The sequence below is a fragment of the Bos javanicus genome, chromosome 2, assembly GCF_032452875.1.
Source record: "Bos javanicus breed banteng chromosome 2, ARS-OSU_banteng_1.0, whole genome shotgun sequence".
Taxonomy (NCBI): Eukaryota; Metazoa; Chordata; class Mammalia; order Artiodactyla; family Bovidae; genus Bos; species Bos javanicus.
In genome coordinates, this window is record NC_083869.1 from 122,219,183 (window position 1) to 122,246,449 (window position 27,267).

Here is a 27,267-nt window from a genome sequence, read left to right on the forward strand (position 1 = left end):
AGACAGTAAAGAATCTGCCTGCAATGCTGGAGACCTGGGTTTGATCTCTGGGTTGGAAAGATCCCCTGGAAGAGGGCATCGCAACTCACTCCAGTATTCTTGCCTGGAGAATCCCCATGGATGGAGGAGTCTGGCAAGCTGCAGTCTATGGGGTCGCAAAGAGTCGGACATGACTGAGCGACTAAGCACAGCACACACAGCAAAGACAAGAACATTAAACTTTCTAATCCAGAGCTTGGCATTATTTGTACTTTTCTTTCTCTCAATGATGAATGCTCAAAAGGAGGACAGAGAAGAACAAATCACTAGAGAACCCTGGCATGATAGAATGTGGCCTCTAGCTAGCAAGCAGGACTCAAGAAAATGGTCTTCTAGACCTCAGTCTTGACATAGAGGCTCTTTTGCACCCTGAACAAAGAAAATCTTGTCCTCCAGCAGGTTGGCACCATTTTCATTGTGTGTCTATAATCTTGAGCTGGAGAACAAAAATTACTTCATATGTTGTAGTTCAAGAGGAAAGTTGGGAGTTGGGGTAGAGGTGAAGATGGAAAGTCAGAGGTAAAACTAGCTTCTGGTTCCTCAACTGCATTCAATGGGAAAGAGGAGCATAAGGTAAAGGGTAGTGAACCAGGGGTGTGAGCTCATGGCAGACAGGCCAGAAGGACAGGGGAAAGAAGCCACTCCTCAAAACCACTCTCTCGGAAAAGCACATACCCTGTGCTAAACAGTTAGTCCAGCCACATTCTCTATAGTTCTGAAGAAGGATAGCAGTCAACTAGTGTGAGATAAAAACAAAAACTGAGAAAGGGGAAATAACAGCAGTTAACACTTCCTGAGTACCTAGTTTTCTAGATATTGGGCTGGGCACTTAGCACACATACCTCATGACCTTCACAACAAACCTATTAAGTGGGTATAATCATCTCTCTATTTTCAGGAAAGAAAATTATAACTTCAGAAAGGTTTATTGAGATACAGTGCCTTGCCCAGTGGTAGAACCTGGATTCAACTCAGACTGGGCCCCAAATCAGATGTTCTTCACATGGGCTTCCCAGATGACTCAGTGGTAAAAAATCTGCCTACCAACGCAGGAGATGTTGGAGACATCTCGATCCCTGGATTGGGAGGATCCCCTGGAGGAGGAAATGGCAACCCACTCCAGTATTCTTAGCTGGAGAATCCCATGGACAGAAGAGCCTAGGATGCTATAGACCATGGGGTTGCAAAGAGTCAGACACAACTGAGCAAATCAGATGTTTTTTATATCTCCGTGTATATTAAAGGTGGAGAAGGCAATGGCACCCCACTCCAGTACTCTTGCCTGGAAAATCCCATGCATGGAGGACCCTGGTGGGCTGCAGTCCATGGGGTTGCTAAGAGTCGGATACGACTGAGTGACTTCACTTTCACTTTTCACTTTGATGCATTGGAGAAGGAAATGGCAACCCACTCCAGTGTTCTTGCCTGGAGAATCCCAGGGACACGGGCGCCTGGTGGGTTGCTGTCTATGGGGTCACTAAGAGTCGGACACGACTGAGCGACTTCACTTTCACTTTTCACTTTCTTGCACTGGAGAAGGAAATGGCAACCCACTCCAGTGTTCTTGCCTGGAGAATCCCAGGGACGGGGGAGCCTGGTGAGCTGCCGTCTATGGGGTCGCAGAGTCGGACACGACTGAAGTGACTTAGCAGTAGCAGTATATTAAAGGCAGCACCTAAATTAGCATTTTTTAACCCAAAGGCACTGATTGGCCAGAAATCAAGCAAGCAAGCATATATTCTTTTTTATTCTTTTCTCTTTTTGGTTGCACTGGGTCTTTGTTTCTGCACCCAGGCTTTCTCGAGTTGCAATAAACAGGATCTGCTCTTTGTTGCGGTGCGCAGGCTTCTCATTGTGGTGGCTTCTCCTGCTGCCAAGCACAGGCTTGAGTAGTTGCAGCACAGAGCCTCGTTAGTTGTGGTCTGTGGGCCCCAGAGTGTGTGGGCTCCAGCAGCTGCAGCTTGCAGGCTCTAGAGCGCAGGCTCGGTAGTTGTGGCACCTTGGCTTAGCTGCCCACAGCATGTGGAAACTTCTCGGACCAGGGATCAAACCTATGTCCCCTGCACTGGCAGGCAGATTCCTATCCACTGTGCCACCAGGGAAGTCTTTTTCTATTTATTCTTAAGAACCACTCTTGAGAAAGCACTGGTTATTTATTCTCTTATTCTTGAGAAATGATTGATTCTCAAGAGAAAATCTGATTCTCAAACTGATTCTCCAGGGTGAATTTCTGTACAGTAGGATGGAAGGTGATTCCTGGTTAGAATTTGCCTATAAGACCCAATTTATCAAAGCTTGTAAAGGGTAAGACTGGAAGGAAAAGGTTTATTAATCAACTCACAAATATTTACTGAACTTTACTACCTACAAAGCATTTTAGAAAGCCATAGTTACATGAAATGTTGCTTAGGAGATAAGAACACACAGATTTTTAATATAATTCAGACAAACAGAGTACCTGCTAAAGCCATAGTAGCAGATGCAAAGTAAACACATTTAGTAGCTCAGTAGTAGTGACTGGCGCCATTCCTCCAAACCTAAGCTAACCTCGTCAAACAAGGGAAAGAATAACTAACTCCCTATAACCATACAGTACACTCATTCAACAAATATTTGTTGAGTACCTTCTATAAGCCAGGAATATCTACTAATTTGTCTCTTGTAATACTTGAATGACATTAGAAATCAGGGATCAGAAGCCTTCAAGGTACACACTAATCAAGGAGAAACACTAATTAAGATACTAGGCAGTCCATGGAAGTGATGTAAGAAAAGTACAAGTAACATACCACAGACACATAAGGGAAAGAAATCAATTATATCTGAGGAATCTGGAATGGTCTCATGAAGGATAGGTAATGCGTTGTACTTCTAAAAGATGAATATGGCTTTGGCAGGTGGAGTATGGTGGTAATGCTGATGGAAGAAGGGAAGTGAGGGTCTTCCAGACAGAGGGAAGACAGATAAGGTAAATGCTTGAAAGCTCCCATGTGGCTTATTTACCATGTACTGGGTCCCATCACTTCTTTCTTACTCAAAGGCATCAGTCCAAGAATTGTCCCCTCTTTTCTGCATCAAATTTTCCTTCTTTAGTGGCTCATTCCCAGCAGTAAACAAATGTGCTCTTATAGTTCCCATTAAAGAACAAAACAAAACCCTCCTAAGCAATTTTAACCAGGTTAAAATTGTTAAGCTGGTTAACACCACTCTACTGAAACCGGTCTTGTCAAAGTTACCAATGATCTCCACACGGCCAAATTCATGGTTAATCCTTAGGCCTCATTTACTTGATCGATCAGCTGCATTTGACACAGTCTATCATGTATGGATGTGAGAGTTGGACTGTGAAGAAGGCTGAGCACCGAAGAATTGATGCTTTTGAACTGTGGTGTTGGAGAAGACTCTTGAGAGTCCCTTGGACTGCAAGGAGATCCAACCAGTCCATTCTGAAGGAGATCAGCCCTGGGATTTCTTTGGAAGGAATGATGCTGAAACTGAAACTCCAATACTTTGGCCACCTCATGCGAAGAGTTGACTCATTGGAAAAGACTCTGATGCTGGGAGGGATTGGGGGCAGGAGGAGAAGGGGACGACAGAGGATGAGATGGCTGGATGGCATCACTGACTCGATGGACGTGGGTCTGAGTGAACTCCGGGAAGTTGGTGATGGACTGGGAGGCCTGGTGTGCTGCGATTCATGGGGTTGCAAAGAGTCGGACACGACTGGGCAACTGATCTGATCTGATCTGATTTTCCATAAAATATACTCCTGCACTTAACTTCCGCCACATTCTCTCACTCTCCACCAACTTCCCTAGCTGTTCTTTTTCAGACTCCCTTGCTCCATAACCTCTAAAAATTGAAACACTCTGGGGCTCAAGTCCTCAAACCTGTTCTCTTCCCTATATTTACTCTCCAGGCAATCTCATATATGAACTCAAATACCATCTATCTATAGATGGCTCCCAAATTTATATCTCACCTGAGCCTTTCCTTTGACCTCCAAAACTACACATCTAACTGCTCACTCTACACATCCATGTGTGTACCTGATAGGCTTCTATGCCTTACCCCCTCCCAAACCTACTCTCCTGCCCCTCCAGTTTTCTCTCCCATTTTCATTGATGACAACTCAAACTAAACCCAACTGCTCTCCATTCCCAAACCTACTTCTGCATTCCTTCTCTTAGCTCAGTTAACCCAAAACCTTGCAGTCATCTTCAATTGTTCTCTTCCTTATCTTACATCTGATCACTCAACAAATTCTGTCAGCTCTGCCTTCAAAATATATCCACACTTCAACTCCCTTCTCACCACCTCCACTACTTCTACTTCTAGTAGAAGCCTCCATCATCTCTCATGTTTCCATCATCATTTCCATACAGTAGCCAGAATAATTCACTTAAAAGAGAAGTCAGATCATGTCATGCTGCTGCTGCTAAGTCACTTCAGTCGTGTCCGACTCTTAGCGACCCCATAGACAGCAGCCCACCAGACTCCCCCGTCCCTGGGATTCTCCAGGCAAGAACACTGGAGTGGGTTGCCGTGTCCTTCTCCAATGCATGAAAGTGAAAGTGAAGTCACTCAGTCGTGTCCAACTCTTAGCGACCCCATGGACTGCAGTGCACCAGGCTCCTCCTTCCATGGGATTTTCCAGGCAAGAGTACTGGAGTGGGGTGCCATTGCCTTCTCCAAGATCATGTCATCCCTCTACTCAAAACCCCTAATGACAACCATCTCATTCTAAGTGAAAGTTGAGGTCCTCATATTCTCATATAAGGCACTGGTTTCCTTTAATTCATTCACTTCCTATACTGGCCTCCTTGCTGTTCCTTAAAAAGGCCAAGTTCATTCCCAATACCTAGCTATCATACCTGTTGAAAGGCTCACTCACCACTTCTCTGAGTAGCTTGCTTTCTCACTTCCTTCAAAGATCAACTCAAATGATGCTTTTTGAGAAAAGCCTCATGCGAAGAATGGGAAGTCTAGAATGGGAAGTCTAGAATGGGAAGTCTAGAATGGGAAGTCCTGTCTAGAATGGGAAGTCACCTATTTCCTTACCCCATTCTACCATTCCCTCTCTCTCATAACCAAATTAATTTTATCCATAGCACCTATCGGGCTTCCCTGGTGGCTCAGACAGCAAAGAACCTGCCTGCAGTGCAAGAGACTCAAGTTTGATCCCTGGGTTGGGAAGATCTCCTGGATAAAGGACTAGCTACCCACTCCAGTATTCTGCCTGGAGAATCCCATGGTCAGAGGAGCCTGGCGGGATACAGTCTATGAGGTCGCAAAGAGTCAAACACAACTGAGCAGATTAACACACAACACACAGGACTTATCAGTACTTGAAATGTTAGTATTTACTTACTAAGTTCATTGTCTGTAACCCTCATTAGAAAGAAAGTGCCATGAATTTTACCTGTTTGGTCACTACTGTACCTGCAATGACTAGAACAGAGCTTGGCATATAATAGAAATTCTTTTAATGAATGAGGTTGGAGTAGAGTATGTGACAGAAGGGACTGGTAAAGAGATGATATTGTGATGTTGGACAAATCATGAACAGTCTTAAAGGAACTCAGACTTTTCCATAAAAAAAGGGGAATCATAGAAGGCTTTTGAGTGGACTACACTGGATGACCCTCTGTGCTCCAGCAGATCGGGCCCAGGACTGGCAACCTCTCTCGAAGGTAGGCACCAGAAATTCTCTGGATAATAGAACAGAGCCAGCACTGCAGCCAAGGGATGGCTTTCTATTTCTGTTTTCTGTATATAGTACAGCAGAGAGTAATTATAGTAGCCGAATCAAAAGATGAAAATTATATTCTGGATCAAATATAGCTAAACTTCACTATAATAAGCGGGCAGCCAACCCCAAGGTAGATGCTTCCTCATAATAGAGCCTGATTTAGAAAGACCCATGATGGTATATGATAAGTGAAAGAGGCTAGCAAAGCACAGACCACAGGTTCATGGAAAGAGTATCCAGGGCTTCACTATAAAAGCCTCTATACCTATTTTACTAGCCTCTTCATGGCCCATTTCCATTTGCAACACAGAGGTTCCTCTTGTTCTAATTACGGCCAAAAAAATAACTTGCAATCTTCAGACACTGGGATGAAAACTGTCATGAATAGGTATAGCACTGAATTAAACCAATGCATACTAGATTTTTGTACAAGGCTTCCCCGGTGGTCTAGTGGTTAAGACTCAGCACTTTCACTACAGAGGGCACCGGTTTGATTCCCGGTCGGTTAACTAAGATCCCACATGGCATGCAGAGTGCCCCCAAAAAGGAAAATGAAAAAAAATTAAGATATTTTATAAATTTTAAATACTAAACAAATGTATGGCATAAAAGATAATGAAGGGATTAACGACAAGGTGCGAAGACAATGGTGCTAGCTGCTTTCTTGGTAGAAACAATGGGCACCAAGGGGGGAGATTTTACCGTGTCAATTCCCTTAGAGCACTTTTTAATCAAAGAGGACTCATGAGTCAGAAGTTCATATACACAAAGGCATTTTAAAAAGTAGTAGGTATGATGACTGTTACTGCCACCGTTCATCAGACTATTTCTCTACTAAGTGAAGAGCAACGGAAGGTTGGATAATGGGTTGACTAAGCAGGTCATAAAGAGCCTCATACCTAGCAGATCCTTAATAATTATTTTGGAGAACTAAAATACACATCTCAAAGCAGCTTTAGAAACAAAGCAATAACTAATTGTACCAGCTGTATTAAGCAACACAAAAACACCCAAAGACCCACAGCAGTGAGAAAACCACAGAACCATTTTAGGAATCTGACAAACACCATTTAAACTCTAAAAGGTTAAAAGAGAATGAAAAAAATCCCTGCAACATATAAATAGAATTCAGTTTAAAATCAAGCTCTACTAAAGAAGTAAAATTATCTGTCTATAGATATAATCTTTATGTAAAAAATCTTTAAAGAGTCCACAAAAAACTATTAGAACTAATCGATGAATTCAGAAAAGTTGCAGGATACAAAATCAACATACAAGAATCAGTTTCATTTCTATACACTAACAACTAGCAATCTGAAAAGGAATTAAGAAAACAATTCCATTTATAATAGGATCAAAAAGAATAAAATACTTAGGAATAAACTTAGCCAGGGAGGCAAAAATAGTAATAATTCTACATTAGTAATAATTCTACAATAATGAAAACTACAAAGCAATGCAGAAAGAAATTATTCCCTGGCAAACAGAAGGCGAAAAAGTAGCAGTGATAGATTTGATTTTCTTGGGCTCCAAAATCACTGTGGACAGTGACTGCAGCCATGAAATTAAAAGATACTTGCTCCTTGGAAAGAAAGCTATGACAAACCTAGACAGCAGAAATTAAAAAGCAGAGACATCACTTTGGCAACAAAGGTCTGTAGGTCTGCAGAGTCAAAGCTATGGTTTTTCCAGTTGTCATGTATGGATGTGAGAGTTGGACCATAAAGGCTGAGTACTGAAGAATTGATGTTTTCAAACTGTGGTGCTGGAGAAAACTCCTGAGAGTCCCTTGGACAGCAATGAGATCAAACCATTCAATTCTAAAGGAAATCAACCCTGAATATTCGTTTTAAGGACTGACGCTGAAGCTGAAGCTCCAATACTTTGGCTACCTAATGCAAAGAGCCGACTCACTGGAAAAGATCAGGATGCTGGGGAAGACTGAAGGCAAAAGGAGAAGCGGATGACAGAGGATGAGATGACAGATAAGATATAACATCACCAACTCAATGGACATGAATTTGAGCAAAGTCCAAGAGATAATGAAAGACAAGAAAGTCTGGCGTGCTGCAGTCCATGGGGTTGCAAAGAGTTGGACAAGATTTAGCCACTGAACAACAACAGTTACAGAAGAGAAGGGAGAAATACAACAGCCACAGCCTCAGAGCAGTCCACATTCAGAGTTAAAGCAGAGGGCAAAAGAGAGTCAAGCAGTGAGATAAGGGTTTTTTGGGTTTTTTTTCCCCAAAAAAATCAGATGTCCAGACCCAGGCCCTGTGAACTTGGTACTCAAGAGGTAGAAGGGAAACATGTATTTTAAAAATCTCCATGGGCTGGGACTTCCCTGGTGGTACAGTGGACAAGAATCTGCCTGCCATGCAGGGGACTCGGGTTCGATTCCTGGTCTGGGAAGATTCCACATGCCACAGGCAACTAAGGCCCACGCGCCACAAATATTGAGCCTGTGCTCTAGGGCCCACGAGCCACAACTAATGAGCCCCTGTGCCACAACTACTGAAGCCCACACACCTAGAGCCTATGCTCAGCAACAGGAGAAGCCTGCACACTGCAAATCAAGAGTAGCCCCACTCACTGCAACTAGAGAAAACCTGCATGCAGCAAGGAAGACCCAGGGAAACCAAATATTTAAAAAAAAATTTTTTTTTTAAATCTCCTTGGGCTAGTTCACAGTCTGAATATAAGTGAGAGAGGTAAGGAGCAAAAAATACACAGTAGTAGTGGGAGGGGGAAGAAGGAAGAGAATTGAGATATTATAAGGCACCACAGACAGGACTTGGTGACTGACTATGTACAGGATAGAAAGGAGAAAAAAATTAATTGCACATTGTTTCTTTCTTGGAGACTGGAAGGTTATTGCTGTCATTAAAACTAGAAATACAAGCAACAAGGGTTTTAGTGGTTGTGTTTTTATGGGGCTTGGGGTAGGAGTGTGTGTATAGGGAGGAGGGCCAAAGAAGAGCTCATGATAGTCGTGACAGTTAACATTAATTAAAAACTTATCAGTGCTTTATATCTAATTTGAGAAGCTGGGCATCACTCTGCAAGGAGCACATTTATCAAAGATCCACAACAATCCTACTTTGTCAGTTACTGATGTTAGCAAATAGCACAGAAAGGTCTTATACTATGTCTGACTGGCTCCAAGCCAGAGTTTGAGGTACCACTGGGATATTACTTAGTGATGTCAAAGTTGTCAGGGCAGCTGAAGTCTTAGAAGGGATGTGATCACCCAGGGAAAGAATATACAGATTGATAAATTATCACCCATATATTGGGCTAATTCTTAATAATGGTACAATGGGCCTTTTTCCTTGTCCAAAAAATGAAGAAAATACTTAAATTTTTAAATAACGCCCACTGAGGGCAAGGACTTTATCAGAGTTTTTATGTTCCTAGGTTTGCAATGCCTGGAACAAAATGACCACTTAATAAAAGTTTGCTAAAGCTTTAAAACAAAACAAAACCAAAGAAAACTCCAAAACTTAATAACTGGCCACAACTAAAAAAACACTACACTATATGAGAACAACTATTTCTGACCTAATTATAGCATAGTTGTGTTTTTTTTTCTTCCCATTTCCTCTCTGTGCTGTATGCTACAAATGCACTGGGTTTTTTTCTGCACTACAGTAATGTCTGTTTTATGAATTGTATAGACGGAAGATACAACGCAGTGAGACAGGCACTCTTATGCACTGCTGGGTGCAAAATAAGTACTTTTTAGAAAGACAAGTTGATAAGATGTATAGAGAGTCTTAAAGCCCTTATTCAGCAATCTTACTTAGGAATTTATCTAAAGAAAGGAATAACAGACTTGGCCAAAGACTAGGCTGAAGTATTCAAAAATATCCCATAAAAAATACAATTAAATGAACCATCATTTAGCCATAGGGTAGAGTATCGTATGGTGCTCTTTAATCAAGTTTTTAAGAATACTTAGGGCTTCCCTGGTGGCTCAGATGGTAAAGAACCTGCCTGCAATGCAGGAGACCTGGGTTCGATCCCTAGGTTGGGATGATCCCCTGGAGAAGGGAATGACTACCACTCCAGTATTCTTGCCTGGAGAATCCCATGGACAGAGGAGCCAGGCAGGCTACAGTCCATGGGGTTACAAAAAGTCGGACACAGCTGAGCAACTAACATGCACAAGAACACTTTAGGTTACTAGAAAATGCTTTTGATAAATATGAAAAAAGTAGGATACAAACTATACCTAGCAAGATGATGATTGTGCATTTATGTGTAAACACATATATATATGTGAAAATCATATATATATACGTGATATGATATACAAATCATATCATATATATATACAATTACATAGAGCATTATATATTTATCTATGTATATATTTACCTAGAAAAATATAGGAATATTAAGAGTCTCACTGGGTGGAAAGATTACAAGAGATCCTAACATTCTTTACATTTCTCAGTATTTCTAAAATTTCTGCAAAAAGTATATTTTTATTTTAAAACTCAAAAAAATATGATAAATAAAAGCAAGATAGCACTCACCTTCTTTCTTTTTCTAGAAGAATTTCTCGTGGTGTCAGGCTTTTCAAACTCTGCTGACTTTGCCTCTTCTTTCTCCTCTTCCTCGTCAGGTATCAGAGAATACTTGGTCCCACCTGGTTGCATGAAACAATCCTTTGCAAAGTGGCCTGCAGAACAAAAGTAGAAAAAGTAGGGAGGGAAGAAGCGATCTCTCCCCTTAGCAGGTGGATCTTCCCCAGAAGCTCCTGAAGGGCTGGCTGGTTCAGGAGGTACTACTAAGTTCATTCACAGCAGCTACTGCATTCAGAGCAGCTTGACGGCATTGCTCACTCAACCAGAGCTAGACAGGCAGCTGGTCCTAGAGCTGTGGGAAACGCTGGCACTGCTTTGGAAATGGCAAGAATGTGAGGGTATAGGCTTGTGCTGCCCTCATTTGCAACTGGGTTGAGTAATTTTTAAAGGTCTTATTGTTGTTGTTTAGCTGCTAAGTCATGTCTGATTCTTTTGCAACCATAGCTATGGACTGTAGCCCGCCAGGCTCCTCTGTCTGTGGGATTTCCTATATAAGAATACTAGAATCGGTTTCCTTCTCCAGGGGATCTTCCCAACCCAGGGATTGAACCCACGTACTCTGCATTGGTTTTAAAGGTCTATCTGGAACTTATTTCTGACAATGAAAGGCTGCTCCAGAGAGCAGAATATTTACCAGAGGGAGCCAAGTGGCAGGCAAAGAAGCCCTAAAGGAAGATAGCTCTTAGGCAGCAGATAAGAACACAGCACTCAAATTCAAGCTAACACATAGAGAGACAGCAAAGTCACCTAGGGGCAGTCAACATTCACAGTCTGTCAGGTCCGGCAAGGCCTGAGAGATCATCAAATCCAACACTGCATTTGCAGAAGATATGAAGGCCCAGAGTAAAGAAGTACCTCAAGGTCACACAGACAGCAGAACTAAAACTTACCCTGGGTCTCATGTCTCCCTGCCCTGTGCTCTTTCTGTTGCACCCAAACCAACCACCTTTGGCCTGCCTGGGCCAAACTCCATCTTTCATTATTCTTTTCTGCCTCATGTAACACCTGGTGGAAACAAGTTGAAGGTAAGAGAACCTCACTCTCCCTGCGCCTACATTACTATTAAGGGGCCCTTTAACAGATGCTACACAGCTGGTTTTATGTGAGCTTTTTGTAGGCCCTGCCTTAGGGGCACAAAGAATTTGATGAGATCATCAAAAAGCTATGTGTAAACTATAAGACTTTGCAACTCAAGAGTCCAGAAGCTGAATAGTGCCTGGAAGGAGAATACAGCATAAAGTTTTCCAAATATCTGGAACAATCCCACAATATCTGCAAGGAAGTATTTGTTCTCTCAATTTCATTTTTCCCTTCCTCCCTCTACATTAATGATAAATCAGGACTTAAACCCCACAACCTCAACCAGGACACAAATCTGCTACCACTCGTAGAAAAGTCAAGAGAGCAAGGTAGATGAAAGGCTAGGGAGACCTGGTGACAAATTGAGGTCACTCTGAAAATGAGAAGATGGCAATCCCTCTCATTATAGTTCCAACAAGGGAAGTCAGGCTGAAAGGGCTCTTTAATATTTGAGTAGGACTGGAGGAAACTTGAGGAAACAAAGCTAAAAGGAAGTGACTAGACTATTCTTTACTATGAAAAAAATATTGTATTCAGAACTCAGAAGTTAGAGAGAGAAAGGTAAAATAAGCAAGAAAGGATTGACTTGGATCCTTAAGGAATGTATTTCCAAGTCACTTAATTTTTGCAACCAAACAATAATGGTCCTTAGAGATGAAATTTAGATTGTTAATAATCCAACACTCTTACCCCTCCTGTCATAGTACATGGGGGCCCTGCCCAGGGAGGCATCGCCTGCGAGGGAGGGGAGTAGTGGTGGTAGTGTAGTACCCGGCAGGGCCAGCATTCAGAAAAGGAAACAGAAAAAGCAACAAGTCATGAACTCTGATGTGAGTCTAGTAGGAGCAGCAGATAAGCAGGTGAGGCCAACACTTGGCTAAAACCCAGGGTGATCTAAAGGCACACTAGGTGGCCTCCCTCATCCTGTAAAGGGTTCATCCACAAGGAGAATAAAATTGAAAGGGCAGAGGCTTCACCTTACCTTTACAGCCACACTTCTTGCAGGTGGTGTTCAGGACAGCCTCGAGGGTGATCTTCTGCCCAGTGTAATCCTGGAAGGACCGCCTCCGCCTCTCTTCTTGCCTGTAATGAAATGATACTGACTGTTGGCCCTCTTAAGAGATGTGGCCACAGATATTACTAGCTAATACTCTATGTTGGTTTTTTGTTTTGTTTTTGGCGGGTAGAAGGGAGAAAGGAAAAGCACTGGGCCTAAGGAGATAGGCAGTGAAAGCAACAACATGAACTAGACAGTTTTTTCATTCAGGACAAGGCTCTGAATTAATTACTATGAATAAGACTAGATTTCATCTTACTCGTGCACAGGGGATAAAGATACAATTACTCACCTTGCTAGGTCCCCTACAACCCTTACAAGGTCACTCCCGGTGACCATCAAAGATTTCTTAAAAAATCAAGTCCAAATTTCTTATGCTGGTATTCAAGTCCTCTCATAGGCTGTCTCTAACCTACTTTTCTGGCCTCACCTTTACTTGTACAATATGCTCTAGCCAAACCACACTATTTTACCTTCCCCAGATGGTTCACTGCTTTTGCTTAGGCCCCTCCCTCTTCCTGAAATGCTTTGCTTCCCCTCTTTACTCCCACCTCACCGCCTAACTACACCCAAACATTTCAAGGCTCGGCTCAGTTATTGCTCCTCCTATCAAACTCTCCTCCCTAAGTCCCTCAGCCAGAATTAATCTCTTTGTTCATAGTCCCATAACACTTTTAAAAAATTCTAAATATATGATCAAATAATAAAATACACACAGAAAAGTACTCACAAGTATACAGCTTGACTGATTTTTTACAATTTGAAATATCCACATAATCATTCCTCAGAGAAACAGAACATCACCAACACCACAGAAGCCGCTCTAGCCACTGTGCCTCCTCCAAGAACAACCACTATTCTAGTTCCTAACAGAATAGACTAGTTTTACATATTTTTCTAAGTTATATCAAGAGAATCAGAGCAAGGACCCTTCTGTATCTGGCTCCTTTCACTGCTTTGTGAGATCCATCTAAGTGTTGTGTGTGGCTGTGGATCATTCATTCTCATTGCTGTAAAGCATTTTTCCGTTGATGAATATTTGAGTGATTTCTACTATCAGAGTGCTTCTGCGAACTTTCTAGCACATGTCTTTTGGTGAACTTGTATATGTACGTGCATTTCTTTTGGGAAATGCCTAATTCCAGGTAGGACTGTAACTACTGAGTTACAGGGCATCTGTCTCAGTAGACACTGCCATACAGTGTGTTTACCAATTGCACTGCTACCAGCAGAGCCGAAGTGCCCCAGCTGTCTCAGCTTTTACTACCTTTACTATAATACACAGGACCTACACAGAGTTTTCTTAGACAATGTTTAACTGAAGAGTATCATCCCTGATCACTCTTCCTTTCAGACTCAAACTGCATCCTATATACACTTCAATCCTAGCACATATCACACCACATAGTTATTTCTTTCTAGATCCAGGCCTGTTTAAAAATATCTTGTCTTTGGTTCCCTGGCACCTCAGCCCAGGGCTTGGCAAGCAACACATCAATGGATGCTTGCTGAAATTTCTTTGTTCTTTATCCAAAATATTTTTCTTTACCTGAATGTCTTTAACTTTGAACTCTGACTTCACCTAGGCTTTTCCAACTGTTCACTAGCGGGTCTCTCCAGAGTCCAGCAAAAGTAGAGAAATATTGTGCAAAAAGAGCCACATTACCCAAAGCAATGCAGGTTAATCAAAGCAGAACAAAGCTACTCACTTCACAGATTATAGTCAAGTTTTATGGGCTATGTGGGCTCAAGAAAGGAAACAAAGAGGATCAAGATACTCCATATTCTATCCCATTCATTTTTCAAAGTTCAGCTCAAATATCGCATCTTCTATAAAATGCTCCCTGTTACCACAGGCAAAGTTACTACTCACTTTATTTTACCAATTTGTTTATATTTTGCCTCACCCTTTATTCCACAACCTGATGCAAAAAGCCAACTCATGGGAAAAGACCCTGATGCTGGGAAAGATGGAAAGCAAAAGAAGGGAGCTGCAGAGGATGAGATGGTTAGATAGCATCACCAACTCAATGGACATGAATTTGAGCAAACTCTGGGAGATAGCGAAGGACAGGGAAGCCTAGAGTGCTGTAGTCCATGGGGTCACGAAGAGTTGGACACAACTTAGCAACTAAACAACAACCTTATCACAACCAGGACTTGAAAAGTAAAGTCTATGTTAAATTCTTTTCCATATCTGAGCAGACAGCACACCATCTAGCATACTGTTGTCAAAAAAAAAAGCAAAGATGTAAAGTTATAAATATGTCTATACTGCTGACTACGTCTGACTTTGTGTCTATGGCTAATGAGCACTTCAAATGTGGTTTGTGATTGAGGAATTAGATGGTAAACTTTATTTACTTTCAGATAATTCACATTTAAACCACCTATGTGACTAGTGGCTTCCCAGCTGGGACAGACCACACAAGCATATGGTTTAAGTTCTAAAGTCTGTTCATATCCCTAGCTTGTGCCCTAGAAGAATCTTACTCAAATGATAGAAGGTCAGCTGTCTGGTATGGGTCACAGGAGAGGGTCCATTCAAAGAGTGAAGCTTGAGGAACAAACTCCAAGGTGAGGAGCATGAAGAAGTAAATAGTGAGTTACTTACCTAGGATATAAAGTTTCAATTAAGGAAAATGAGTAAGTTCTAGCGATCTAATGCACAGCACTGTACCTATAGTCAACAATACTGTATTATACACTTAAATATTTGTTAAGAGGGTAGATCTCATGTTAAATGTTCTCGCTGCAATAAAATTAAATTTAAGAAAACAAGGCAGGTTCTTGGGGACATAACTTGAACAGTCACAAAAACTCCATTGCTTTCAGATGTCATTTGTAGAGCTCAGTTTCAAGTGGCTATGAGTTGCAGCCTAAGCAAACCCTCATTATAATCAATTCCAATCCTCTGTGGATTCAAACACACCATAAGCCAAATCATACGTCCCACCTAACACTCAATTCAACAAATATGGCACTCACTCTCTTTCTGTCCTTATTGCCATCAAGCTAGTTTAGGCTTCAGTACATTTCACTTAAACAGTAATAATTCATTTACTGGTCTCCAGCACACATAGTTGGATTAATCTTTCATTTTTAAGTTTAACTAATAAGAAGCAAACACTAGTACTAATGATGTGAGGAGTATAGTAAAGTGATAGGACATGGTAGATATATATATATATATATTTGTAAACGGATAATTACAGTGTGGTCATACATAAACTCTCTTTCTAAAGACTATACTATGCTGGTTAAACCCAACTGGAAACTGTATTTAGCCCTTTTCCGTTTGCAGATTCACTTATTAGATGACCTTGTTAATATTCAATACTTTGGGGCCTGAGGGAATGAAATATAAGACCACTAGATTTTGATGGAGAATGAAAGGTAGTTGTCAAGCTGTGGGCAGCTGGAGACAACATGAAGATATTGAGCCTAAAGGGTAAAGCCAGAGAATGGGGTACCTGGAGAGTCTCTCCCACTCAAAGGCTTTAAAAACATTCATATTCTTTGACTGATATGCAAAGCTGCCCACAATCTGACTCCAAACTATCTTTCAAGCCCTACATTCTTGTACCTAAGCATACCCTCTTCTTTCCTTAAACAAGACTCTTGAATGTGCCACATGCTTTCCTGCCTCATGCCTTTCCTCAAACTGTTCCTTCTGCCTGGAATACTATTCTTTCCTCTGCTGCCTGACAAAATCTTACCTAGTCTTTAAGACTTAGCTCAACTGTCCCCTCTTCTTTGACCATCAAGGCCTGATATCAACTCTTCCTCTTCAGGATATTTCCTGGAATCCTTCCTTTAAACCACTCTTTTAATATTTATTACATGTTGCCTTGTATCAGGAGAAGGCAATGGCACCCCACTCCAGTACTCTTGTCTGGAAAATCCCATGGACGGAGGAGCCTGGAAGGCTGCGGTCCATGGGGTCGCTGAGGGTCGGACACGACTGAGCGACTTCACTTTCACTTTTCACTTTCATGCATTGGAGAAGGAAATGGCAACCCACTCCAGTGTTCTTGCCTAGAGAATCCCAGGGACGGGGAGCCTGGTGGGCTGCCGTCTATGGGGTCGCACAGAGTCGGACACGACTGAAGCGACTTAGCAGTAGCAGCAGCAGCCTTGTATCAAAGTTATTTGCATAATTACTTCATTACACTAGGCAGTAAGGTCCTTAGACAGAAACCTTGGTATTGCCATTGTACTTCAAATAGAATAGGAGCCCAATAAATATTTGTCAAATAATAAGTAAATGGATACACTAACTAAACAACTACTAAACATCAAGCATTATGTGAGACAAGAAAGATAAGATGTGGCCTCTGCCTCATGGCTTTTATATATTTTTCAAAAGAAAGAGTGTGGGGGACTTCCCAGGTAGTCCAGCGGTTAAGACCCCATGCTTTCACGGCAGGAGGCATGAGTTCGATTCCTGGTCAGGGAACTAAGATCCCTGCATGGCATGCAGAATGGCCAAAAAATAAAAAACAAAAGAAAAGGTATGATAATCTCAGATACTAGAGGAAAAATGAAGAAATATTTTAAAACAACAACTACATGTAGTTGTTATATGTTAAATTTCTACTATAGATTAGACAATAAGCTGAAAGTGAAAGTCTCTCACTCATATCTGACTCTTTGTGACCCTATGGACTATACAGTCCATGGAATTCTCCAGGCCAAAATACTAGAGTGGGCAGCCTTTCCGTTCCCTTCTAAGTTAAGGTTCTTTCTAAACAAAATTTCATTTAAACCATACCATCATTTCTATTACACCAAGATGTAGGTAGGTGCCAGTCACTTGGTACAGTGAAGATATACCTTCACTGAGGTTCAGAGAGGCTAGGTAACCTCTTCAGGGTCATGCAGAACTAGGGCTCTTCCTGATTCAAGTCTAACTCTAAAACCTGTCATCATTCCACTACACCATGCTTCTTTCCTAGATGCAGTCTATAAATAGTTTACAACAAAAGTTACTGTTCAGCCACTTGGTCATTACTAGAAATAGCCCATACATAGAAACATGTACAACATAAAACCAAGGGGTCCCTTCCTTCCAATTTTATTCCCTCGTTGTAAGAAACAGATGCAGCTCTTTTATCTTGTTTTGTATTTTTACCCTTATAAGAGTGGCTTTAGGAAATTTCACTGCTTTTTAATGTGTCTGTATAGACAGGATTCTTTGGAGCAGAAGTAATTTATTACAATGCAATCACACTAACATTTCTGGGCTCAGAATTATAAAAAATTTCAAATGTAAAGTATTTGTCAATAATTAGCCCTACCAAAAAACAAAAAAATCAACCCTACAAACCTGTCAACATTTACAGACTAAACTACAATAATATGAAAAACTCTGTAAGTCACATGCAACACCTGGAAGCATCATGTGGGGAAAACAATATTAGTTTTAACACCAGAGAGACCTGGATTCAACCCACCATAACTTGTTACACAATCCCCGGCAAGTTATTACCAAGTATCAAGCTAGAAACTAAGAAAATAAAGTAAAATGGAAATAACACCCACTTTGCAGGTTGTTATAAGAATTAGACACATTAATGTGCATGAATCACCTTGCATAAGTCTGACATATAATATGTATTCAATAAATATTACTTCCCGTCCTTCATATTCAAAATTATTTTTTTTCAGAAGGGCTTCCAAACACTGCATTGCCAGACCCCACTCAAACAACACTTTTTTTTCCTTATTTAAAAAAATTAAATAACATGATGGCCACTAAGAGCACCAAATTAGCATGAAATAAACAATGTGATATTTTATGTAAGAAGCAACAAAATAATGTCATGGTTAACCTGAGGATAAACATATGATTTTAGTTGGCTTTCTGAAACACTGAAAACAGTTCATAAACCCCTCAGCCTCCTTCAAGGGATATTAAGGATCTAGGAACCCCTAATTAGAAACCACTTGTGAAGTGAAAGTCCCTCAGTCGTGTCCAACTCTTTGCGACCCCATAGGCTATATAGTCCACGGAATTCTCCAGGCCAGAATACTGGAGTGGGTAGCCTTTCCCTTCTCCAAGGGATCTTCCCAATCCAGGGATCAAACCCAGGTCTCCCGCACTGCAGGCAGACTCTTTTATTAGCTGAGCCACAGGGAAGCCCAAGAATAGCGGAGTGGGTAGCCTATCCCTTTTCCAGCGGATCTTCCCAACCCAGGAATCAAACTGGGGTCTCCTGCATTGCAGGCGGACTCTTTACCAATTGAGCTATCAGGGAAGCCCTAGAAATCACTGCTGCTGCTGCTGCTGCTAAATCGCTTCAGTCGTGTCCGACTCTGTGCGACCCCATAGACGGCAGCCCACCAGGCTTCTCCGTCCCTGGGATTCTCCAGGCAAGAACACTGGAGTGGGTTGCCATTTCCTTCTCCAATGCATGAAGTAAAAAGTGAAAGTGAAGTCGCTCAGTCATGTCCGACTCTTAGCAACCCCATGGACTGCCGTGCACCAGGCTCCTCCATCCATGGGATTTTCCAGGCAAGAGTACTGGAGTGGGCTGCCATTGCCTTCTCCGGCACACCCTAGTTTTACTGAGCTTCACAGATCCTGTGTTTTCTACAATTTGAAGGCAACTCTGAATTGAGCAAGTCTACTGGCATTATTTTTCCAACTGTATTTGCTCACTTCATGTCTCAGTATCAAATAAGGTAATTTGGCAGTGTTTCAAACTTTTTTATCACCATTATTATTTCATTTGTTATAGTGATCTCTGATGCTACTATTATCATCATTTCAGCACTTTTTAGTAATAAAATATTTTTTAATTAAGGTATATATATTGCTTTTTAGACACTGATATTGCACACTTAATAGACTACAGTATACTTTTGTATGCACTGGGAAATCAAAAAATTCATGTGACTCACTTTATTAAGGCATTTGCTTTATGTGGCGGTCTGGAACTGAAACCACAGGATCTCAGAGCTATGCTTGTATTCAAGAAAGATTCTGAGACAGCAAATTCTGTGTATCACCAGACAGTTTCCTACACAGAAAATCTTCTATTCCTAAATGAAAAGTCAGAAGAGCTAGTGAAAGTAAGGTGTTGTGTTCAGGACACAGCACATCCCAAGATGCAGGAGTCTAAAACCCCACTGGAGTTGTCCCTTGTACGTGGTCTCTGCCTTTTTTCAGTCACAGAGCTAGGGGAAAGGCAATTAACAAGTACCTCATGATGAATGCTTTTTGGCTAACTGGTTAAAGGGCAGAAGCAGAAAAAGAATAAGGGGAAGGAAACTTCTATGCTAGGAGCTGCAGAAAAAGAATAAGAGAAGGAAACTTCTATGCTAGGAGCTGCATGCTTGCATTTCATCTTAGTGTTTGCTACAACACTTTCTGGGCTTCCTTGGTGGCTCAGATGGTAAAGAAGTTGCCATCAATGCAGGAGACCTGGGTTCGATCCCTGGGTCAGGAAGATACGCTGGAGAAGGGAATGGCTACCTAACCCCAGTATTCTTGCCTGGAAAATCCCATGGACAGAGAAGCCTGGTGGGCTATAGTCCATGGGATCACAAAGAGTCAGACACGACTAAATAACTAAGCACACACACACACACACACATAACACTTTCTACCTCTAAAAACCAAAGAGCACATAATTTATTAATATCACAGTCTACAAACAGTGGAGTTTAAAGGTGGGCCTGATTCACTATATCATTCTGTGGTTTTAAAAGTTATTTTAACCTTTCTAAACCTTTTACCTACTCAATGATAACGTTGTTGGGATCAAGGTCCTTTCCAGTCCCTTGGTTGACAACCTTCATGGAGAGGGATACTTTTATCCTATCATTTTTCATCTGAAAAACACAAAAGGAAAATTGGCAAAAGCTCAAAGTACATCATTTGGACTGCTGGTCTAAAATTATCTAAGAATTGGATGTTTTTATCATGTATTTAACACTGAATTCCTCTAACGGTCAACATTTTGGGTACTAACAAGCATAACAGGCAAATTCTATGGCAAGGCATTTCAGGAAATGGTTTTCTTATCATTCTTGACCCTCCTTAGGGGAAAGACAAAAATAATTGCTCAGAAATCCGGGGCCTGTGGAAGTAACCAGGCAAAAAATTAAAGCTATTTTTTTTAATATAGTTCAGTGTAATAATCGGTTCAGAGATCCATGAGCATAGAATGGATTTCAGAACATTCCAGTGGACTAGATCTCCTTTTGGACTTTGTCTAAAAGCTTCTTAAACATGAAGTCAACTAACAGTGTCTTTAAATGTGAAGACAGTCGTTAGCCACATTGGTCTTCTTTTGCTTCCATCAGCACTTGAAGGCCTCTACAATTTGCGGTCTTTATCAGCTACTCTCTTTGCCTGCAATATGCTTTTCTCAACTTTTCACATGACTGGCTCCTTTTCCTTTGGGTCTCAGATCATATACAACCACCACCCCCTCAAAAGTCTGTTTTGTTTTATCTAAATCAACCTCCACATCGTTTGACCCTACTATATAGCACTTACTGTAACCTGTAGTTATTTTTAATTATTTTAGTTTGCTTACTTATTTATCTCCTCTTGTATAGAATATATATTCTACACAAGTTCCATCACCACTGAAGTCAGTTATATCTGATTTACTAACTCTTGCATCCCTCAGACCTAGTATATATTAGGCACTCAAACATTGTTGAATGTCTCTTTCAGGACTGTCTCCTCTGCCATCCTCTGGGAGAAGAGCAGGTCTCAGTGTGCATGCACATCACTCCGGTGGTCTGAAGAGACCCCCAGACCCTCAAGTGAGCTGCTGTTAACAGGGTCCTCCAGCATTTTCTCACTCTTCCTCACATAGCCTGGTGTCAGGTATTATGAAAAATGTAAACTCTATGTATGTTTAAAAATGTATGTAAACTCTATGTTCTTTTTTGTTTTGGTCCAAATTGAAGTGTATTTTGAAGTTTTCTACTAAAGACAGGCTCATAGATTTAAGTTTTCTTCTCTCTTTTTGGTTCTTTTTTTTTTTTTTTCCTCCACATCCATCATTTGGATGAACTACAGGGAGGGAAGTCTTATAAACAAGTAATTATTAGACCACACTAATTACAGCTCACACTGTCCTTCTGAGTTTGCATGACAGACAGATGGCCAAAAGGTTTAAATTCAGGTCAGATTATCAGCCACAGTTAACAACATATACACACTTGTGAAATATCACCATGAAAAACTTAGAAAATCCCGGCTTTACTTAATAGTTTCTAACCAGCTAAAGTTGCACAGAACTTTACCTCTCGGCCAATAAGCTTCACCCACACTTTGTCTCCAACATCTACTATCTCAGAGGGCTTATCCACGCGACAGGATGACATGTGAGTTCGATGGACCAGACCTGGGAACAAGAAGAAAAGCGCACTGGGCATACTCATACACATACTCTAAATAACACAGTAAAGAGGCAGTGGGAGTTGGGGGTTCACTGAAAAAGTTTTCATTGGTTTAAAACTGCAAATTAAAACAATTTGAGATGACTTTTTATACGTAATCAACTAACAAATATTCTTTAAAATAATGCTTAATTATAGAGTAGAGACGTGATACAACAGCTATATTTATATAATACTGGTAAAAATACAAGTTGGTACAATTCTTTGAAAATAAAAGGCATTAAGATGTTTATACCTTTGATGCAAAAAAACACCACTTGAATTTTTCCAAAAGAAAAATTCAACAGAGGCAAAAATTTATGGCATATAAAAATGCCTGCAGTATTATCTACAAAGGTTAAAAATAAAAATTATTACAAAATGTAAATGACCAATACTTGGAAAACAGCTTGATAAATTATGATAAATCTTTCGTAAAAGAGTAAGCAGCCATTTAAATTAGTTATAAAAAATAATTATGATGTTAAGTGAAAAAAGTAAAAATAAACAAGGTTGCCATTTTTAATCTATTAAATTAGCAAAATATTTAGAAGAGAATAATATCCGGTGTTGATATAAATATAGTAAAATAAGAAATACTGCTGAAGCTAACGTAAAGTTTTAGAAATCACTTAGCAATGGCTATCAAGAGTGATAGAAATATTTAATAAAATTAATAGACATCCTTTTCCTTGTCTATCCAAGGTCATTTTCTGGGAGAACCACCTTCCTTACATTCTAAAAAAATCTGGTCAGTCCTTGTAGTTTGGTTGGAGCTGATCTAACCCCCAACTGTGGGGATATGACACAGGCATAGTCAATCAAGGTACTTCATTCCCGAGGCCACAGCAACTGACTGGTTCAGGGACAGACACAAGATACTAGCTAAATCAAATCTTTCTCAAGACTTTTGTCAGGATTATAAACTACAAGAAGTTACCAATGCCCATCTTTACCACCAGGTGGCAAGAATCAGCCAGACAGAAGCAAAGAAGAGCCTGCATAAACAAGAGACAAAGCCCTGAAGGCATAAACTAAGCACTGGATCCAGCCCTGGTGGAAGCTAGATTTATTAATATCTTACACTGCCCAGGGAAATTAGCCAGAAATTTACAAAATGTTTCTCCTGCATTTCTGTCCCTAGGAACCAAGAGTTCTAATAATTAACTTGACCCGTAATCACTTCTGAGACTAAGAAAAAAACTTATACTTAGAAAAATCTATATGTACCTAGAAAAGTGATTTACATCAAAAATATTCAATGTATTTTTAAGACAGTGAAAAAAATAGAAACAACCAAATATCCAGCAATAGGGTAATGGCTAAGTCAACTACGGTACAGCTACTTGACAGCCCATTAAAAACAATGTTCAAAAGATTATGTAAAAATATATCAATAATTCATTCTTTTGCAAATATTTGAGTGCCTACTATGTGCCACGCACTGTAGGAAACAGCATTTCTCATTTAAATAATGAAAATGCTTAAAACAGATTCCAAAAACTAGAAAGGAATAATCCAAAATGCTATAGCAATGGTTAGACTAGGGTATAGGATTGCAGGTTAATTTTTTTTATTTTCAAATGTTCTAATAATAGAGAAAACTCTATTCTGAGGGAAATTAATATAATAAACACTTATTCTGAATGAAAATAAACCTGGAATCTAAAGAAAAAGTAGTAAGTCAAAGATTTCTGTCCAAAAAACTTGCACTCCCTGAAGTTTCCTGAGAGAATCACTAACCTTTATTCTCAATCTCTCTTACACACAGGCATACACAAGGTTGTCAGCACATGCCTGTAACAAAGTATCTGCCATCTGTGTCTGGAGCTCCTGTGGGAAGCCACTCCTTTCACTGGTTGTGGTTATTGGGTCTCTCAGACCTACTTCAGCTGATTCTGGAGGCTGACAGTCTATCTTCCAATACTGCCAGAGCTAAAATGCTTTATATATATAATATAACCCATGTTTAAAATTTTAGACCATCATATAATCTTTAAATTGGATAAAATTCATGGATCTGGGTTCTCTTCTTTTTCGTGATCAAGTAATGAGCAGAGTAACCTAATTAGAAAACCCAGAGGAAATTCAGATGCCCTAAAGGAAAGGGAAACATTTCATTTTGACATCTTTTTGGCTCCAACTGTCCTCTAATTCTAAACTTCATTTTTTTCCTGAACTGCAAATGGAAGTTGTGAAGGAAATTAATGTTGAACCTAATATACTTGAGAGAATATTTTTTTCCTGAAACAGGTCTATTTATTGGAGTACCACAAAGAAAGAATGAGTTAACCATCTGTTCTCCTATGTGATTCCAAAGTAGGATATTTTTTGGCCCAAGCATCTCTTAAATATGGCATTTTGCAGAGCATTAATAATGAAAAATTATAAACAATTTAAAATGATTATGTGATACATGTGAATGATAAACTAATGCCATTTAAATGTTTACAAAAAGTATTTTAAAAGACAAAAAAATGTTTAACATTCATTAAGTGTAAAAGCTACAAAATGTATACACAGGGTATAATCTTAATTTCAGTATGTTCATTTCTATGTACATATGTGACTATAAAGAAATGCACTGAAATGTTCACAGCACCTATCTCTGTGTGGTAATAATGATCATTTGCTTTGGTAGGTTCTCTCTTATTATTCCATAAGCACGAATATTTTTAACCATAAAAAATGTTAACTATAAAAACCAAATATATATATATTTATAAACAAAATCTAAACATGATACGTACACTATGATTGAAATTATGTAAAACTATGTCTCATGGACACAGATGAAAAGGGAATACAAAAATTGTTATATTGGTGTGTGGGATTTTTATAGTTGAAACTTAATGGCTTATCTCCTTCACTTATTGGATGAATTAAACAAGAGAAATGGTCGAGCCCATAGTCTTGAATGTAAATGTCAGGTAGGCAGTTGGATATCTAAGTCCATAGATCAGAGGAGGGGTATGAATTGAAAATAAAGTGTAGGAGTCTTCAGCGTACAGATGCTTATATACCAAAATACATTAATCAGACTGTCAATTTAGTGATTGGTTCAGAGATACACACAATTCACCAAGTTATTAACTTACAGTGGAAGATATACTTTTCTTATACCTGGAAGGTTCCAAGTCCTTATTTGGGAAAACTACTCACTGACCCCAGTATCATATACCTAAAAATCAGATTAATGATTGGAAATTGCTTCAACACAGAATAAGAACAAAAGGGAAACAAATGTTTTGAGAGGTGTTTCCTGTCCATGAAGGTTTGATGGACTTCCTCATAAGAGAATCCATCTCTCTAGTTCCTATCATCAGATTCATTTCTTCCTTAATAAGGTAAGATAAACACTGCCAACTTCAGGCTCTCAGGCTTTCTTTTACTATGTTCCAGAGATTGATATCTACTCATATAATCTCTTCCTAGTAGAAAGATACAATCAGATTTCAGTCTACTAAACTGCAATTTCATTCCAACTCTTTTTCCCTGGAATTAAACTCAGATTACCTTGTTGAAGTCTTAAATGTTCCCATCTCTTCAGTCACAGATTTACAGGCAATTACCTGGTATATTTCTATCTGTGGCTAATCCTATACTCTGTATAGGGGATTCATCATTAGTTTAATTCTCAGCCTGAATTCTTGGGAAGTATTTCACTGTTAACCACACACACCACCAATAGTTGGATTAAGTATATATGGTAGAAAACCAAAATAAAACATGAGGCTCCCTCAGTTCATACTGGATACCTCACTAGATCCATTTAATCCTTCCTTACATTAGCCCTTTGACATAGACTCACATGAGGAAATAGTCTAGAAGTAAATTGTCCAAAGTGACAGAGCTGATAAAGAAATGCACTTCAAATGTCTTTGACATCATATTGATACTTCTCCATTATTTTCTATATTATCAATCTGTTATCTTTTCAATTAAAAAGAGAAAGATGACCTGCAACAGTAGAAACACATCTAATTCTTTTCTAGCAAAGGCTCTAAAACAGAAATCAACACAAATGCTTTGCTCACTGTGTTACATGGAGGAAGCAGTCTGTATCTGGATCTCTGACATTAAGTCATAAATGCCCAAAGGGCATATCAAGTCCATCACAATATTCAATAAACCCAATATGATACTTAAACAGAATGACTCCCAACTGAGTGTCTGCTGATAAAAGAAAAAAAATTCTGACAATTTAGAAAGAGCTAGAATCTTAACTGCCATATGAAAAAAACAGAATTAGCCTATTACAGTTCCCTTAAAAATATTCCCCCAACTGTTTTAGGTTCACCATTAATTTTACAAACTTCACTGACAATAAAGGAAAAACGTAAAAATTACAAACTATTAGAGGTCAGCTGCAGCCAAAAAACATCAAAATAAGGTCTCCTTTACCTCTGGGACATATGAATTTCCTCTCTAGACTTTTCAAGTTAAATTACTGAGCTGGTCAAAAAGTTCGTTTGGGTTTTGTTACGGAAAAACCCAGAATGAACTTTTTTGGCTAACTGAGTATCTTCAATCAGCGATTTATAACAATAATGTAGGCACATAAATTAAAGTGCTTGCACATCCTTTATCTTGTGGTATTAGGGATTCATTCAGACATTTACTAAACATCCACTATACTATAAGCAAAAATGGATCCAAGGATGAGTAAGACATGATCTTGTAAGTCAAGAAACTCTAAAAATAACACACATGGCCCCATTTCACAGATAAGGAAACGAAGGCTCAAGGACTCAAGGTTCAAGGCTCAAGCAACCTGCTATAGTCAAAAAGCTAGTAAGTGGCAGAGCTAGGACTAGGATTTATTTTTTTCATTTAATAAAATTCACTGAACATCCATTATATCTCAGGCACTATAGCAGGCCCTGACTCATCCCAGTAGCCTAACTATTACACAGCTCAGTGGATTAACTGAAACTTCACTCATTTTATTATACTACATTGTAATTTGTTTACGCCTCTAGACTGTGAACAATCTGAGAGCAGCAGGGACTATGTTTTCTTATCTCTGTTCCCACATGACACAGTGACCAAAACATAGAACTCAGTAATCATTTGTTAAACCTGAATTCACTGCTAAAAATATTTGCACTTCTACCACAAGCAAGGCACTTTAAAAGTGCAACAGTGAATAATCTCTACTCTCAAAATTTTGTAGTTCAGTGCTGGTGGGAAGAGGATAGTAGAGAAAGAAAGAACTTCATAAACATATAGGGCTGCAATGTCCAATACAATAGTCACTAGCTACAGATGTTTAAAGTTTGAATTTAATCAAAACAAACAAAATTTAAAAGTCAGTAGGCTACTGTATTAAACAACAGATG

The 27,267-nt window shown here is 39.7% G+C and overlaps 1 protein-coding gene and 1 long non-coding RNA gene across 4 annotated transcripts in view; one reads left to right on the plus strand and one right to left on the minus strand.

The window, feature by feature from the left end:
* Positions 1 to 27,267, minus strand: part of ZCCHC17 (zinc finger CCHC-type containing 17) — a 52,198-nt gene that overhangs the window by 3,180 nt on the left and 21,751 nt on the right. For all 3 annotated transcript variants that reach the window (XM_061389884.1, XM_061389870.1, XM_061389876.1), the window contains 4 exons: positions 21,791 to 21,891; positions 20,268 to 20,359; positions 12,446 to 12,546; positions 10,333 to 10,478 (listed from right to left, as the gene is read on the minus strand). In XM_061389884.1, coding sequence (XP_061245868.1) covers positions 10,333 to 10,478; positions 12,446 to 12,546; positions 20,268 to 20,359; positions 21,791 to 21,891 — 440 coding nt within the window. The remainder of the gene's footprint in view (positions 1 to 10,332; positions 10,479 to 12,445; positions 12,547 to 20,267; positions 20,360 to 21,790; positions 21,892 to 27,267) is intronic.
* Positions 1,338 to 21,494, plus strand: LOC133231554 (uncharacterized). The gene is made up of 2 exons (XR_009731161.1): positions 1,338 to 3,007; positions 21,213 to 21,494. It is a non-coding gene; the product is annotated as an uncharacterized LOC133231554 (long non-coding RNA).